Raw genomic sequence first — 19,174 nt, forward strand, 5'->3', positions numbered from 1 at the left:
ACAATTGATGGACTGTGGGAGACAGATTCCGTTACATTCAAGACCAGCGCCGGATAAAAACTGCCCGTCTCGCTGAGTGAGCAAGAGGGAGAAAGAAAGAGAAAGAAAGAAAAAAAATGGAACAATGCTAGAGATGAAGATTGGAGGATGGCAACTTTTTTTTAACAATGTAACTTCTACATTAAAAGATAATGACAGTAAACAACAAGGTCTGGCGAGCATCAATCGCTGCTGAGCTTGATGAGCTTTGATGCAGAGGGAGCGCTGCTAGTGAATATACAGAACAAAACTGATGACCGACGAGCTGCATTATTGCTGCCGGCATCCCGGATAGAGGGCGCCAGCTTCCATCCCCGCCGGCTCTGGCGGCCAGTGGATCAACCGGGGAACGTCTCGGACCTAAGACGATAATGATTTGTTACACCATCCAAAACGCGATCATGTTTTGTTTTCTGTTTGTTTAGATACTAATTTTTTTTTTTTAAGCATGACTTCGATAAAACACCGCTGTTATGAAAGGGAAACAACCCACAATTCAGGGGCAGTAACATTATATAACCGAGGAAAGGCCTCTAGGGGACATGGTCATCGCCGCCTGCAGTTCGTCTGGACGCCTAGATGCTGGCACACAATCAGCAAAATGTGAGAGGGCAAAAAAGCCCTAACATCTCTTCTGCGTGTAGTTCCTCCACTCGCAAAGAGTTTTACGATACACGCGCAGCCAAACAATTTTTACAGTGCAGTGTTCTGTACCCACAACTAGCGAGTCTTCAGGTTCTTCCATTAAAGGCCGAAGTTTTCTGTCAGGACAGAAGACAGTGGTATCGCCCGTGCGAGGGAGGGTAGGAGTACACGCGATGCTATTTGTGTCCAGTTGTCTCAAATTACTACTGTACCTGGACAAAGGCGGGGTAGAGATCAGAGACACCGCCGACCCGCCTGGCAATAAAACTTCTTCCTCCTCCGACCATTGTACTTGCCGCAGGGTCTGAGCGCTGAGGCGAAACGGCTTCTATGTGAACCTACTGTCACAGGCTAAGGCAATGCAATGTCTTTCTGAGCCGAGTACTTGGTGTTGGCGGTTAGAAAGCTGAAGTGAAACGGTTTCCAACTGAACACACTGTCAGAGGGTTAGGACTGAATGTATTCTCCACCAACAAACAAAACTAGAATATACAAAGAAGAGAAGAATGAACAGCGAAAATGACACGAACATAAAAACAACTGAATTTTCAAACAAAATCAGTGGCTGGAGGCACTGTGATACAGATTGATACATAACAAAGCAAAATCACCAGTATAACAATGGAAGCACAGAATTTAACACTATTACTGATCCTTCAATGGATATCACAGAATAACAAACATGTAAAGTGAACAAGACAAAAATCACCTATAACATACGAGTAGGTCTTGCAGTTTTAGACTGGAAGGATCAAACATGTCTATATAGACAATACATTTATCGGTGTGGAGCTGTACCGTGGTAACAGCAATTCAGTTTTGAAAGTACAAACATTGATGGTAAATTATTATCTCATTAATCAATTTGTTATTTAAATTATATTATTAATTTCCAAATCTTCATCAGAACTACTGTCTGTTTCAATTAATATATTTTCCTCATGTTCGGAATCGAATTTGTATTGCTCAACGACACATCTCCAGATATCCTCTACTAAATTATAAGTTTTCTTTTTTAAAGTGCGTTGTCCAAGCTGTCTCCGATTGTGTTGTACACTTGCTTTGTTGTAATTTGAAGTAGAGTCTCTATCAACATGTTCATTCCAGTCTAAAACAGCGAGACCCATGCGCATGTCATAGTGCATCGGGCTTTTAATATGAACACGCTTAGGCAGATACATCAGACATATATTATTAAAACTTTCAACATAAAATGTGTCCCTAGACATCACGTAGTCCTCAGGATGTTTATACAGGACATGGCCATGTAGAAAGTCGCTCAGCAGCTTGACAGCAGCAGGATCAGTCAGCACTATTAGAGATGGTATATAGAGCGATTGCCTGCAAGGTGAGGCTAGGTTACACTTGTCATGGATGTTTTGGAAATGTGTAATACATCCATCCAACAAGTGCCTAAGTCTCACAGGGTCGCCATCGCAATGATCTATACACCAGTACACATGATCTCTGACCGCTGCTGTCTTGTCGCTGAGCTGAGGATGCCACGTCTTGCCGATGTTGACTTTACTACCTTGCGCCAGTTTTTTCATCCCAGCTTTGATACTCTTAGCGACGTGCCACCTCTCGTTGATGTTTCTAACACCTTTATTTTTTACTAACTTATTTATTGTCACGTTACGATCGTGAACGTGTTCTTGAATTCTAACGCCTGACTCATTCATACTTGCATACATCCTCTCGCATCCCACTGCCTCGTGCCGCTGGGTGCACACGTCGTCCTCTTTGGTGATATGCTGGAGGTTTACAACCTTGTGAGTCGACAGTCCTAAAGTAACATGATCAGTGTGATACGAATTTTTCAGGCAAGCGTGCCTTGCATCTGTCATCACACTGATCCCGTCGGCCACAGGAGACTGTTCTGCTGCAAGTGCAGCTGCGACGGACTGGCGCTTCAAGAAGTCAACGACTGCAGAAAACCGTGGAAGCCTTTTTCTCAAAAATGCATCATTCACATGTCCCAAATTGGCAAAATTAGAGAGGACACAAAAGCAGACCGGGACTTACATCCCGATTTTTTTAGCCCAAGTTCAAACTTATCATTAAATATTTTTCTTGCTTCTTCGTCATCAAAAAACAAGCGTATATCTTTTGTTACAACATTATACTCGTAGGTTTTAACAGTGCCGTCCGCCAAAGTTCTCTTACTGCGTTTCTTCAGTGGCGTTGGGTTTTTTTCTCCATTGTAAACACTGTTTGGTAAATCCAAGATCCTGTAAAATATGTTAAAATAGTCCTTGAACTAACAGTTATTTTTACCAGTGGGCCTGATGTTTTTTCACGTAAAAATCAGCGCCGACTCACACGGAGAAAAGTCAGTTTTCTGAGTGGATTTTGATCACTTTCTTGGTTTGCGTCCCTATTCCCCCAAGTTTTCTGTCTGAGGCGTAATGGTTTGCAACTGAAACTCGTTTAATTTATTTGTACAGTTTCAAACACCTTCGATCCCCCTTCATCTCATGATTTACGTAACATTCAGATTCCACTGAAAGTCACTGAGCTGAGGGCGCCAGGTCTTGCAGAGGTTCGCTTTTCTACCTTGCGCCAGTTTTTTGTTTTTTTTTATCCCAACTTTTATACTTTTATCAACGTGCCACCTCTCGTTGATGTTTCTTACAACTTCAGTTCTCACTAACTTATTAATTGCCAGGTTACGGTCGAGAACTTCCTCTTGAATGATGGCATCTGAGGCATTCATACTTTCATACATCCTCTCGCACCCACCACCAGGTGCTCCTGGGTGCACATGTCATCCTTCGTTAGGACAACCAAAGATGATCAACACATGTCCACCCATTTTTGAAATCTTCACTTTGAGCCAAGAGGTGCACGAGACTGAATGTGTATGCACGTGACAGACAATGTTATTCACCTTGTCGTACTCACCAACAGACAAACATGGACCGTGGGGCCGCTGTTGTAGATGGTGGATGGACTCTGTGTTACAGGTGTGAATTGTTGCCTATTTGTAAAGGTACGAACATTGCACTCAAAACAGATGTATTTTATGTCAGTCACCAGGGGAAAATATTGAATATTATCATCCCTTATCAGTGAAGAAAGATATAGAGAGATATAAACAGATAGACGAAAGCATTCAAAATAAAGTTTTAAAATGCGTTGTCTTTGTGTTTGTGTCATTTCCGCTGTTCATCTCTTTCTCCCTTATTTTTATTTTTATTTGATGGAGAATACATTCAATTGTCGGTCCTAACCCTGACAGTATGTTCAGTTGCAAACCGTTTCACTCCACCTTTCTAACCGCCAACACCAAGAACTCGGCTGAGAAAGACGGTTTATCGCTTGCGATCTCCACTTTGCCTCGGGGCCAGGGTAGCAATTAGGGAAGACTGACCGCCGGTACTGACCCCGTGTACTCCTACCTTCCCTCGCACGGGCGAAACCATTTGAAAACACGCCCATTTCGACTTCGGCCTTTAAGCAAAGTGAGACAGAAAGATACACAGGAGGTTTGAGGTTGACAAAGTGCGACAAAAAGAGGACATGAAATATTTAGTTTTGGTGCATTTAAATTAATTAGCGATTGTATACAATTGTGACTGGTATACAGAGGTTGGTATACAATTCGATTAGTGACTGGTATGCATTATTACGACAGAAAATGCCTGAATAATTTGGGAAGTAAAAAGTTTCAACAAAAAAAAAGAAGAGAATATTACAGCTTATATACTATTTATCTTTATTGCAGCTAAATAAGATATCACTATTAAATACCACTCCGATTTTGCATAGATATAGTTAATGTTCATCGAATATGTGGCCAATGGCTAGTGTTTGTATACATTCTTCTACTCTCGGACGGCAGATTTTAAAAACAGCTGACAGTTGTAATATGTCAACACTTTTTCCCTCGACTCTTTACAACGCAGTTCAAGCGATAATACTACTGTCATCTAAATTAACTGCATTTTTCTTTTAAAAACTAGCATCAGAAGCTTTTCCTACTACATGCTCACCCAAAGTTCTTCCTAATGGGGTCTCTACAAAGTAATACATTGAAAGAGCTTCACCAAATTCTTAAAATAAAAATTTAAAAGTCTAGCACACTACTGTTTTGTCTCTTTCTTTGATGGTTACGATGATAAATGAAGAAGCGCTTAACGAAGTTAATTTGTCGGCCAGGCATCAGACATTTTTATGGCGAAAGCCCTGTCCTAGATTTATGATAAATGTAGGTCTGATGTACAAGCACTGATTACTGGAAACAAAAGTTTGCAGGGAAATACTCGTCACGTGAACACGTTTAATTCATATTAGATGGGCTTTCACTCGCTGAAGCTCATCTCCCTCTTACCTCTTAACTTCGTTGGTTTTTTGTTTTTTTTCAAAAGAAAAACGTACTGTAAAGAGGTTAAAGGTGAACAACGAATCCTGGATGTAACTTTTGGATGCATCGCTGCAACTGTCGGGGAGATCGATGCTTTGAAAGCAATCAGCGCCATCTGTCGAGCGCAGCACTGATGTCTCCCAGTCCCGCCATGCCCCGCGCGGCCCCACGTGGGATCGCCCAAATCGAGTCAAACCAGTTGACCCCAGGAGCGCGGCCACTTAATGACCACAGCACCGTGGTCGACTCCATCTGGCCCAATCAATGGCACTTTCCGTCGTCGAAGCAACAATTCCAACCCAGAAACTTTAAAATTTACAGACAGTTTGAGTACCCGTACAGCGGACCATAAAATGTGGTAAAAGGTAGAGAGGTTCCTTGAGCTTTATGGGGCAGTTCCCTGTAAGTGGTTCACAGTTTCTAAGATACAGTATATGGAAGACGAACCGTCTTTACAACTTTCTGATAAATTTTGGTCTCAAAGCCAGTCGTATTAACCAAAGCTACTCCACGAACGCACTGGTGTTCTAAAGTAGCATCACAAACTGACTTTAAAAAGAGAGAATGAATTTTTAAAAAAGTAATGATTTCGAAAAGAAACATTAACCAATTGTATGTGACTAAAATATATTTCCTTTTATCATAAATGCTCTTATTTCGTTTCAATTTATCAACATCGGTTGGTCTTTCCTATCTGACGGCAAGGCGTCGGTGTACAGTTCCCTCCCCAGCAAAGGAATGTTACAAAGGAATGAAATTGAGAAAAGTGTTAAGGGGAGGGCAGCAGACGCCCGAAGCTTAGTCTTCTTTTTCTATCTTTCTTAAAAAAAATAAAGACTATATTGTAAATGTCAATCATCTTAATATCTTGAAACACTCGCTAGGTGAAGCTTGAAGGGAGACAAGCCGACAACATAAAAATGCGCAGAGCAATGACCTAGAAGAACTTCATCCTAGAAGTTTCTAATTTATACTCAAAGTTTGAAAACAAATGATTAATGATAAAAATTGAGCAGAAAGCCTGAAGATTTTTCTTGACATTTTAATGTTCAGTTTATCTGATGCATATTCACTACAACTATTACGCATGCGGTCTGTGAATGAAAGGCTTGCAATATAAAATGTCTAGCTGCTTACAGCAACTGTTTTTTTTTTACATTAAAAACTAATCTTTGTAATTTGCATTCACTGATGTCAATAGAAAATAAATTAATTCTAATTATCCCAGCTTCCTCTTTAAATGGTGGCATCAAGTAAAAGCATCTTTGTTAGTTTTTAATTTAGCATCTGTTCACACGGAAATGTCTAAGCCTTAGACTCTAAGGCATATTTTTGGACTGATCAAATACCAACACTAACAAAACTACCTAAACCTAATGACACAAAGCAGCATGTCACAAACAGTCTTGCAGACAGCAGAAGCATGTTAGTCGTGAAGAGGCGAGTGTTTCAGACAATAAAACAAGGCGACCTGTTTCGCTCAGTCTCATTACTCCTGGCGCCCGCTACCGGCGTGAGACACTAGCCTCTAGGGTAGACAAATTCCCTGAAGCGGACATTCCAATCGAGTTTAGCCACCGCAACTGCCTCACCAGATGTCGTGGGATCAATAGGGCGACTTTTGCCAGACCACCGGACTGGCAGGAAGAGAGAAGGAGGCAGTCCGCATGACTGCTCTTCACTCATGATCCTGTTCCTGAGATGCTGTCGACTGACAGATTCCTGAATGGACCAGGCTCGTGCATTCACACAATCAGACGCCTTTATCTCAGCATGGATATATCTACGAATGCTTTATATATGTGCAATAGGAATCTCGTCCATCAGTGAAGAATACTGGTGAAAAATTGGAGAACCATCTACAGTGAGATGAAGAAAAGTTTGTCATGTGATGAGCAAGCAGTGGGAGACAGCTAATGCAACTGCTCTGTCTTGCAATAATAATTAAGATTAAGATTAGTAGCTTGGTAAGAGAACGACCTCTGTCCATACATCTTTGTCTCAGTGGGACTCGCAGAAGTTTGGTGTCATCAGATGAATGAAGAGGTCGATCGGGTGTATAGACAGGAGTGAGCTCGGAGAGGTGCCAGAGACAGCAGAGTAAGTTAGAGTGGAAAGTTTGTAGGTTATACGATATACGACTGGCAGCCAGTGAAGAGAGATAATGATAGGTTATACATTTCGTATCTAGATGGTCTACAGATGAGGTGAGCAGCGTTATTCTTGATTCTTTGAAGTCTGTCCAGAAGATACTTGGGAATTCCACCTAGAAGATGGATAACTCAAAGGCACAGATCAGAGTTTTAGTTGCATCTGTTGTGAGATAATGTCAAATGGTACTGATCCTACGAAGTTCAAGGTAATAATTTCTGCAGACATGAGACCTAACACTGCTGATGAAACATCAAACCCCAAACTGATCGAGAATGACACCCACGATGCGGACAGAGAGATGGAGAAGGGAATAGTTGAGCTGTTAATAGACAGAGACAGAGGCAGAACAGGATGACTTACAAATTTATGTGGACAAGTAGCAGTTTAATCTTATCGTCGTTTATTTGCATTCAGTTTTGGAGCTCAATAACAGAAATTTGTCAATAATTTTTAAGAGGTCATGGAAAGTCACTAACCTTCAAACTTTTGGCAATTTCATTTCAAGTGTTTAGACCTTTAAAGACATCTTACAGGCTGCCTCAAAATCCTATTACCACTACGAAAACCTAGTTAATATAAGTCAGCTGATTCCCTATTCTAAACAACTCCGCACAAAAACAGACCCTACAAAGACAGCTATAAAGAACAGCAAATCTTATAATCCCATGCCCAGACACCGGGCGTCTAATATTCATAACAGGATGTGTCGACATTGTATTCTGTATTCTAACTTTTCTTGAGAGTAACAGGACTTGGCGGTCACCCTGTGGATTACAAAACGAGTATTTAGCTGGTCTAGACAGTGCAATGTCATCTGCATGCAGGCCCTGATGTCCTCAAAAGTAAGCGATGGGGAGCAGGACTGACAAAGAGGATGAAAGGGAGGGAGTTCGAAAACTTTGCCCTGTTGTAACAGATGTTTTAATTAGCACTTTACAACTGTTGGCAAGTCTGCAGTTCCAGCAATGAAGACGGTCGCTCCATGGAGCCGCGTCCTGCTCTGAATGTAAATGGCACAGTAGACCGCCATCTGTCCATTGTCTGCAAACACCGCATGAAAAACAATTTCCACTCCACAACTGGGTCAGCTGGATAAAACAAGCTGCCTGACACGGGTATCGAACCACTATGGTTATAACACCGATATTCTAACCATTAGTGTAACCGCATTACCGTCAAAGATAGCATGGTTGCCTGGAGGGAGCACGCACAAGAACAAAAATTCACACGCAGTACAAGGGCAGAGACCTTACATCGGTTTACAGAAAGTGCATCTCAAATAAAGGCGTGCAGGTCACGCGCGTCTGGCCCCACCCAAGTTGACGTCACGCGCGAAGATCTGTCATGTGTGCAAGTTGTTGACAGCACAGACAGGACCAGCAGCTTTACTCCCTCCTGTCAGTCTTCAAGCTCAGCTTGCATTTACCACAGTGTCGAGCCAAAGACTTCAAGAACTATCGAGCTAGAATCACCCCACTAGGCACGATACTCTAATGTTTGGCCTCGAGTACCCGAGTCTCTCTCTCGGCATCCCGGTGTGAGTGAGTGTGTGTATCAGAGAGAAACAGAGAGAGGGAGTGGAGCATGCTGAATATCACAAACAGTTCAACATTTTCATTCTAAACATTAAGCGCACAGTGGAGAGCAGCGAAAACAGAATGGGAAATGAATCTTGGATCAGACCCAACACCGAGAAAACTGGTTTAAAAAAAAACTTGGTGAAATGATGAAAGGGAAGAGAGGCAAAGTCGACAGAGTTAAAAAAAAACAACCAAAAAAAAATAACCACTCCTAGAAACCGAAAGATCCGCTTTCCTAGAGTACATCTGTCTTCAGAAGAGATTAAAGAACACAGAACATCAGTCTCTTGGCGTCTGGTCAAAGTTATGTTTTTTAAAAGTATTGCTCGTGGTTTCAAGTGCCGGTTACGAAAAAAAAGTTCAGAAAAATCGAAATGAACATAAAACGTTCTTCTTCCTTTTTCTCTTTGATTCTTTGATGAAGAAGCGAGTCTTATTTTTCTCCAATCTAAAACTTCCTCTAATGTTGTCTCTCATAGTTGGACTCTTAAAAAAATCACAATAATTACGAAAAAACGATACTAAAAAAACGAAGCAGACTTGCACAAAAAGAGTGGGAGGAGGGTCGGGGTGGGGGTGAGGAGAGACACAAAGACCCAAACGTGAAAATGATGATAGCTCATAAGTCGCTGGCACCGACTTCAGACATGAGCCCTGACTACAGTTTGCAGGCCAATCGAGACCAGCTCTCCCAAATGGGAATTACATCTCATCTCCTCCGTCAATTCGACGTCTGTCACTCAGCGACAATCGTCCACAGGATGTCTTCGCGTGTTCTTCAAAGAACCGTGACCGCTCGACACGCTTCAACTACACCGAAACCTGTCTGACTGTCCTTCGATTTCACGTGTTCTTTATCTTCACTAAAATATTTATGTTTCCTTGGAGAAAGGAATGAACAACAGCCAAGACTTGTCACCACCGGGAAAAAAATGGCGTTTGGACAGAACGTGACCTGGCTGAAGTCTTTGGCCTTCACTGTGCACACAGAGCGCGTGCTGACACGCCGGACATCACGCGGAGCCACGTCTACACAACCTACGGAGCTGTGCTTCTACACGCACGAGGCTGATGGAGGGTGTGTGTGTGTGTGTTTGTTTGTGTTTATCTTTTTTTAGGGGTAGGTGGGAGGTATGAGAAGCGAGCATGACGAACATTATGACGATGCAAGTAAAGTCTTCATTAAGGAACCTTTCCAATTTTGTTTACGTTGGTGTGTGTTGACTTGTGAATGCTTTGTGATTGAAGTATTAGAGATACACAGAAGGAAAAGAAGAGAGAAAAAAGAATATAGAGAAAGACACCTGAGAGACAGACGAGTAAGAAAGACAATATAGGTGTTGAAACAAGATCGCTATGACAACACTGCCTCCGCCCTTCACGTCTGTGTGTTTCTGCCTGTCGACGCCAGACCGTCTTTGTCACGTTGATGAGACATCCGGGCAATCCGGGCTCTTGTCTTATCGAAGAGATGTGGCTGGTGTGACCCGGGAAGGGCAGTACTTATCATGACTTCTCCAAAAACTCTTGCACACTTCAGTTACACAAACGCTCGGACTATAGCATGATGCACGCACGCGCGGAGCATACACAAAAACATAGAGGGACTGGGAAATGTGTGCGTGCGTGTTCAAGTGTCTGTCTACATGATGTCGGCCTTTATCCTTTGTATCGCATTCGACTAAAATTAATAAATTCTAGTTTCTCGAAGAGCTGCTGAAGTCGGCAAGAGTCCTTTAAGGACTTAGCTGAATGTTTGTCTATTTTAATTTGAAAGTTTATCGTATTATTGTTTCAAATCCTGATAAGTTACGCAGGAAAGGGAGCGAAAAAGCTAGTAATGCATAGTAATCGCAGCAAAGATGGCAGAGGCACGACGGTCATCCCGAGCTTTGTCGAGGATGGGTCGCAATGGGGGAGAGACTGGGCCTAAGCTGGGATATCTGGGCGGACGAGAGAGCATCCTCTGCTTGAATTATTTATCACGGGGTACCTTGTGTGGAATGTAAAATATGGGAGCGGTTAAACTTTTAGAAATATTCCATTGCATTCTCCGATCTCAGGTCCTTTCTCAGAATATCTGATGCTAAATACATTCACCGAAGTGTACTAGGACTAGGGTGTCATTCTACTGAAAAAAATCAGGTACATTCAGGTGTCCTCGGAAGACCTTTGCATATTTAAACCTGCTCGATATTTTTCATTGTTCCATCTAGTCCAAGCATTCTGCTAAGAAATGGGACCAGAATAACTCACTGGCAAAATGCTTTCATCTGGCCCGATTTCTCGGAACCCCTGAATAGACAGACGGATATAGCATATAAACACAAGCATATTTTATAAACAATACACTTATATACATATACAACTAATATATTTATCTACATGCATATTTGTATTCATACAATTCCTGTCTTCAAACAAACACACACATAAATATGCATTATATACGCCAGCAGGCGTGCATATGTGTGTGAGAGACAGAGAAAGACCATGCGTGATGGAGGGGGACTTTAGCCAACAAGTCTTCTCAAAGAAGACAGATGGATAACAACTGTTCCTAGTAAAGCTGCTCGCGCATATTCAGCCGGTACAAATTCAAGAACAAAAATAGTTCGCACGCACACCCGCTTGGGAAATGTGTTCACGGAGAAGAGAAGTTCCCCTCTGCCAACCCCCAAAGTCTCTGGGTGCGATTCATCAGTCTGAGAGTATTGCACACATGCCGCACGTGCTGCAGCTTGTCGACCATTGCGCATGGCAGCATGCTTGAAGGCGGGAGGGAACACGAGGCATTGCCCTTCATCGTTTGACGATGACGTCCGGGTCAACATCCTGTTGCCCCGCCCGCGCCCATGAGAGCCGCGCGATCAGCAAACAGACAAAGCAGCTATTTCTTCGTTGGTCCTTCGTTCACACACAACCATCATCCTTCCTCCCCCACAAAAAACTCTCCTAACCCCCTTCTCAAAATAAAGCGCCATCTGTGGACGATCTGAATACGATCCGCCGCTGAACGGAAGAACACGATGGCATCGTGATGATGTCGAGAAGATGACATGGCCGTTCAGGTGACTCACACTGTTGTCGATGTCACCGTTTTTTCCGATTGGGAGGGTACAGAGTTACAGGAATGAGACAACAACGTCTCTGTTCTTGCACACCTCCCTCTGTCTTTCTCTCTCGGCCTGGGAAAATGTGGGTGTGGTGTGAAGGAAAAAGGTGCATCGTTGATTTGGTGAATGCTCGCCCACTAGCATTTTTTCATGATGAGAAGTGACTCAAGCAAAAGGCTTAAACGTACGAATAGCCTTCATCTACATTTATACAGCAAGGAGAACGAGAGATAAACGTGGTTTACTAAGCCTACACACAAATTTCAATTTCTGTAAACTCTAGAACTAATGCACTGCGTTTATCACGTTTGAGTGACAAGGTACAACCATATCCACTGTCTTCGCCCCGTGCACCTTCCAGGATTATCTGACTGACTATGATACTGCCTGAACCACTGGTTCTATCAGTTTTTGCCTGTCTGCCGGCACCCACGAATGTAGAATGCCCCTGCTGAATTCGTCCGCGGACAGCATTGGTCTCATGACCGTGTCTTGATGATACTAGACCAGTGCTACAAAAGCTAGTTCTAACTCCAGTCTTTACTGTTCCTTTAAGAAAACCTAACCCTCACTCATTCCCGTTATAAACGTTGTATCGCGCATTCAATTATACAGATCCTCCACTACGGCGCACTACATCTTAGACATGCCTATCCTGCCCTCTGTTGTACCTTTAACACCTTTGAAAACGTTCCCCACTCTTGACCAGAATCTAAATGCTCGAGAAAAGGTTTAAAAAAAACTTTAAAAAAAAATACTAGAACCTTGCTGCTAAAGGACGGCAAGCGGGAGACAAGTCAACAAAGCATAAAGGGGACGCGAGGTGCTGGTAAACAGCGACATCAGCTGAGCCGTTGTTAACCCCCGGCCTGCACACGTCACCACCGGTCACGTCCTCGCCGCTGCCGTGGGTCGCGTTCAGAGCATTCATCTACCTCCGGTGTGACCGCGATACAGGCAGGCGGGCAGTGGTATTTCTCGTGTGCTGTCTACCCCGTAGTGGACGTGCCTTGCTTGACCCTCTCCAAATTCACGTTATTGTTCTGTTTCATTTACTGTACATTTTATGGTGCTATGAAAACAGCTCCAACATTTATTGAGTTTCAACTTCCGCCCCCGGTTGCCTGGGCAGGGCCTGACTAAATTATTTCGCGAGCGTTTACAACCCGAGGGTGGACGTTCCCCAATCCTGTTCTAGGAACATACCTCGCGTGTCCTGAACCTGAAACTCATCAGCTTATCCATGACTCGCCCAATTAGAAGCTGAGGGATTTGCTTGAGCTGTAGATTACGACAGGCATTAAATACTTTTGGAAGATGTAACGAACCTGCTCGCTAAAACGGTCATGAGAGGAGGCTTAATGAGCTGTTTGCTAAATGTTGTTGGGGACATCTCTCTCTCTTTGGGATTTCTAGTATTAGAGTTTCGGATGTTGACAAGGCTTCAAGCCAACAAGAAAGAAAACTTCAATTAAGATCATATGAAGTATTTATGTATTGATATTGTGGAGACTTTATGATATATAAAAAAGGATGTACTTCATTTCCAACTTTTCAAGGATTTTCGAACATTACATTTATGTTGACGTTCATATTTTAGTGATGTGTTTTATGTTCTTGGTTGTGAAGAATTTTCTTTTTATCTCGTCTGAATGCGAGATGTGGAATGGGTGATGGACGTGTGGGGAGAGGGGGCGTGTGTGACAGAAGACAGTTTACATCTCCTGTTCACAGCTACGTCTCCAAGATGGCGGACGTCTACGACAATATGAACGCAACTTAATTTTTCTCTCTCTCATTCACTGCGCTATCTCGTCCCATCATGCACCAGTTTTGAAGTCTTTACGCCCTCGCATCTTCCGTTTTCTCTCCTATTACATTCAACTTTTAACGTCCAAAAATGTAAAGGACAGGAGAACCTGAAGCTCGCGCAGTCTTCACATGCTGAATACACTCAGAACAGCTGAGCGACAGAGTATTACAAAGTTCCTCGTGCTAATTTTTGTAATCAGGGAAATGGTTAATTAATGCATGATGCTCACCGCAGGATGCTCTGTCATACTGTCTTCCAGAAATAAGGACAGATCATCCAACTCGAAAAGCATTTAAAGGGAAAAGCGAGGGCTAAATTTTGCCCGAGCAAAGTTTCAGGTTCCGAAACGACTACTCACGATCCCGTCTTCGGAGCGATTAATGAAGGAAGATGTCTTTGTGCACTCTTTCACGAAAGAAAACAGACTGATTGTCATACATGGTGGATGTGGACCCACTGGATAAGAAAAGTATCGGGCGATGCTGGAGTAGTGTCAGCAGTTGACCTACTGAACTTCATTGATAGTTTGCAATCTGGTAGGGGCACGGAAAGCTGGCAATCTAGGGAGAGGTGTAGCTTTGAAAAAGTCCTACCTTTAAAATGCAAAGGTTAGTGAATCGCGCGCGAGGTTCGGTGTCAATTCTTCTATATATATATTTCATGGCACAGACAATGTAGTGTAGACGTGGCATTGCACGACAGATCCGAGCATTTAGAAAATAGTGCAGCAGGTCTCTAACAAGCGCATCACTCAGCTGTACAAGCCAACAAACGAGCAAGTGGCAAGTGTTAGCAAGCGGAAACACGTTAGAATAATCAAACAAACAATCTGCCTACTGTAAAGATAAATTATTATAGACATAAGCAAAGAAACAGGCGCATTTTGTTTACCCGGAAAGAGCTCGCGGTCCCACAGCAATTATTCTATTACTTAGTCGCCTCTGAACTTTACATTTACCAACTTACATTTCTACAGCCTTAGATACAACAAATCACAAGGGACCATTATTATCCAACGGGATTTCAAAGGTAAAATGATGTGAGTACTGCACGCGCACCTAAGTGGCAACATTATATTATTTGTGATAATTTAAAACGGATGTCTATTTTTATCTATTGATGTCGATAACAAGCCTGTAAATCACACCGGCGTCGTTACCAAAGGAAATGTTGTTGTCTCTACAACAATAACTTTTGTAGTTCCCACATTTTAAAAGTGCTTTTAACCGACTGCGACTACCAACTGTCGTTTTTCCATCGAGCATAGTAGAAAAGAAACCAATGGAGACCTCGTCTTCACAGACAGGCCACAATGGGAGTGGAGCAGGGAAGGTTACCCCATTGGTATCACTGGAACTCCCCTTATCACTGATGTCCTAATTTATGTTCCTTATTGTCGTTAAGGCCACGTGGTGTGCACGCGCACTGGCGTGTATATCAGGGATTGTGTAACACGCACACAGAGTGACAGAGAAAGAGAGAGAAACCAAGAGGAACCATGGGAAGGGACTGGAGTACTCACCAGGACCGTTGGGATCAGGTACATCCTTCTTCTGCTCCGGCTCAAACTTGAGCGCCTCCTCTTTTTTCCTCCGCTCCTCCTCTAAGCGTTTCTTCTCCTCCTCTTGCTTGCGCAATCGTTCTCTCTCCTCCTCCTCTGCCTTCCTTCGTAAAACCTCGTCATCGTCTTCGATTTGTCTTTTTTCCTTCACGTCCACCTCACGATCTTTCCCCCCGACAGCATGAACAACAGGATTGTTATTATTATTGGCGAAGTTGGGCGGTTGTAGGGGTGGCTCCTTGTTGCCCCTGAACAAGCTGGGCATGAAGCCGCTGTCCTCGCCCGAGCCAAACTGAGGTCCACGACTAAAGACCATCACAGCCAGGAACCACAGCACCGGGATGATGATAACAGCTTTGATGAGGAGTCCTCTACGACGACGAAAGAAACTAGCCATGGTCATGCGCTTTCAGGATTTCTGAACTTGGAGAAGGTGTCAGATCTTCCACAGACGACTCTTCTCTAGGAATTAGGGAGGTGGGAGGAATGAGTAACCTTCTCAAAACCTCTCAGCTTTGGGGGACGGCGAAAACCTGCCACTGCACGCGGGCGACCAAACTGTTAAACTTGCTGGTACATGCAAGATGCTAGGGTCTAGGCCTGACTGGGGGGCGGGCGGAGACAGCAGGACAGGTCGCACACGCCGCAGGGAAGAGGGCTGCAGGGGCACGAGGCTCTCCGGGGAGCTGGCGTCGCCAGCGATTTATCAAGAAGATCGAGCACGTCGCCTCCTGCGCTGATTGCCGATTGACAACTAATAATGGTGGTCAGTTTTTCGCAGGCACGTCGCCGGACCTGCAGTATTGATTGGGTAGAGAATGAGGGGCGGGGAAGAAGGGTTAGGATCTGCAGAGAAAGAGAGAGAGGTGAACAGAGAAGAAAACCCCACAAAGCCAACTCCAAAACTCAATAAGTGGATGAAGGACGGCGAGGTAATCCCATCACATCAACAGTTGCTGCAGGTTCTGGTGATGGTATTCGTCGTGTTATTGCGGAGACCCTGTTACCGTCGTTGGTTTAAAGGTGGTGAGTTCCAACCGCAGCCGAGAAGGGAGGAAAAGGCGGCCGTGCCCTATAGTGGCTCCCTCGGTTAGACGCTCGCCGATCGCTCGACGCAAAGACCACCACGAGCTGAGCCAATGGTGGACCCAACCGCGTGCTGCGCCCGCACTCCTCAGTGCACCCTGACAACCGAGTTAATGTATTATTAAGTCCTTGGGGTGATTTTTCTCTCTTTCCTTCTCGCTCTTGACCACGCAGCGTCTGTCTGCTCCCGTCCGACTCCGTGGCCTTTAGCGTCTAGAGCAGCGGGCAGGGTGAAGGTTGACTGACGACCGCTTGACGGAGGGGCGACAGGTCCGAGGGAGGTAAGTCAACGGGAGGCGAGGGGGAAGCTGAGCCTTGTGCGCAGGTGAGGCTGATGGCCAGACGTAGAGTAAGCTGCGATCACGACTGCGGGAAAGTTGCTATTCTGACCTCTGGTAGTCTAGTCTGGACGAGAATATCAGTCACCTGAAAAAATCGAATCACAGGCAGACGTTTAGGTAAGAAAGAAAAATCAATAATGCTGAATTATTCTTCATCTTTCTTCTCAACATGTCTGCGTGTCTGAGTAGCATTAGCGCAGAGAGAGAGAGGGGGGAAAAAAAGAAAGATTGAGAATGCGTCAGTCTGAAATAGAAGCACTGTTCTTAAGTGTATCATTAGTAGCGAGGATACCAGTAATAATTTGGGAATTGAATAAAATTCACTTTGCGTGTGTGCGTGGAAAGCATAAACCAATCTATTCCTGTCGTATCGAAATTTAAAGCTAGCCTCTATTACCAACACCAGCAATATTAGCACCATGTGCACTGTAAATAATGCCTTATGTACCATTAGGGTCGGACATCCTGCACAGACTATGACCACAGTGATAAGAACCCTCATCTGTGTTAGTGTACATCCACATGAACATACTGTCTCCTAACACTCCTAGCAGTCTGTCAGCAAAAGAGTTTGTCTACTCGAAAAATGTGTAGAAACAAAACAACAAACAACTGCTACATGCACTCTTGTTACGACGTTGTCATCAGGGTGGTAATGAAAGTAGAAAGATGTTGTGGTATTATTGATAGAAGTAATAAACAAGTTTGTTTCTTATTGCCAGTCACTATAGCAGCGTCTGGGATAAAGACTGTTTGCAGACAAAGCTGTTACACGGAACACAAGTCACAAAAACGTGTACTCACCCCACCTCCCCTTTCCCCCAACCTGCAACCAGACGCCGCCACGGTGCGCTGATACACTACGGGTGGGAGACGAGAAAACAAACACCATTCTGGCCTACTGCCATCCTCACAGATAAATGGGATTCTAACCGCGTCACAACCGCTACTACAACAGCTACAACTACAGGTTCCAATTCACAAATCTGCTCATAGACATCCTACGTCTACCGATGCTCGTAACTACCTCCTCATCAGAAACAAAAGAGATTTACCTCAGCAGCCGTTGGACATGGTCGCTTTCTGCCAGAAACTGAAGAAGATTAAACTACGAAAGTGTATCGTACACCTTTTGAGTGTAGGTGCGTGTGCACGCGCGTATCAGAAGCCTGAGGCAAATCTTCTGCACAGGACCCCTCCGGTGAAGGAGATTATTCAGGGTAACTAGCGAGCCGAGGCGTGTGGGAGGGCGAGCTAGTCGGGTGCGCAAACAGCTCGTCGAGATGTCGTACTTACTTACAGTATGGCGGGCTGAGCGCCAGGCACTCGCACCGGGGCGAGTAGGGCGTACGCACCAACGGTTTCCCCAGGTGACGTCATAGACAGATAGGATCGTGTCGCCGGTGACATACACTTCACGGACACTTGCTGGTTCGCACTACGGGACAAACTATACAGAAGAAAGGTCGTCTCGTCACGTAATTAGACATCATGAACTAAAGTTAAGACTAGCAGTCAGCCAGTGGTGGCTGTTTGTAAACTGTGTACAGTTCTCGTGAAGGCCTCGAGACAAACAACTTAATGCAATCGTGTTTCGCTCAGAAGGAGGTGATGAGGTGTGGGTAAGGGGAGGGGTAAGACTTGGCGCGTTGCGCAAAATCCGGCAACTAATCATCCGGCTCTGAACACACACACAGCTGCCGGATGCAGAGAAAGAAAGAGCAGTGTGTCCAAGACGAGATCTCGAACCTACCACACCTGCTTTGCGACAAGCACTTAACCGCTGCGCCATCGGGCCACCCATTTTCTTAGAGACAAACTTCGCCCTTAAAAACCAAAAAACTCCGAAAGAAGGAACCAAACAGTCTTTAACTGCAGCAATCAAGACAAGAAGAAATAAAATCCCTGACAACTACCATGTTTAATTACAGGGCAACCGTCAAAGCAACTGCGCATGTCAGTAATGTTTTCAAGCCCTGTAATCCTCCCTCTGCCTAGTCTTTATAATCTCGAGGCTTAGACGCAAGCAGAACGCATACCTGGCAGAGCTATGCGTGCGGTAGTGGTAGGAATGGAGGTGTACAAGCATAGGTAAGACATGTTGATGCAAACTGCGATGTATTTTTGCACGTGCATATATATTTACGCAAACCACATGTTTAAAAATATGTTTACAGTCTTTCGTTATATATATCACGTTTATTTACATTTTCTACTCCAGGCTTTGATGCTTTATCCACAAGGTAAACTTTACCACGGTCTAAATACAAACATGTCTTTTCTGTTGACTTCTAAAGTCCTTCAGTCTATTTCCACATGATACGGTTGTTCCGGTTCCATTTACTTGACTTCTTCTGATGTAGCTTCAGAAAAAAAAAGTCAAGTTGTGCTTCCTCTTAGCTACTGGTTGCCTTCGTCATTTCAAAAGACGACAGCTTTCACAAAAAATAAAAATATTTGACAAAAACTCAAC

General features: G+C 44.0%; 1 protein-coding gene across 6 annotated transcripts in view; it reads right to left on the reverse strand.

Moving 5' to 3' along the window:
• LOC112563988 (polypeptide N-acetylgalactosaminyltransferase 5-like) overlaps nucleotides 1-19,174 on the reverse strand; it is a 110,679-nt gene that overhangs the window by 24,908 nt on the left and 66,597 nt on the right. For 5 of the 6 annotated variants that reach the window (XM_025238489.1, XM_025238486.1, XM_025238492.1 and 2 more), the window contains one exon: nucleotides 15,236-16,786. In XM_025238489.1, coding sequence (XP_025094274.1) covers nucleotides 15,236-15,677 — 442 coding nt within the window. In that variant the 5' untranslated portion in view covers nucleotides 15,678-16,786. Of the gene's footprint in view, nucleotides 1-15,235; nucleotides 16,787-17,756; nucleotides 18,105-19,174 lie in introns of those variants that run through there. The other variant, XM_025238490.1, reaches the window with a different exon arrangement.

Source organism: Pomacea canaliculata, linkage group LG5 (genome assembly GCF_003073045.1).
Source record: "Pomacea canaliculata isolate SZHN2017 linkage group LG5, ASM307304v1, whole genome shotgun sequence".
Classification (NCBI taxonomy): Eukaryota; Metazoa; Mollusca; class Gastropoda; order Architaenioglossa; family Ampullariidae; genus Pomacea; species Pomacea canaliculata.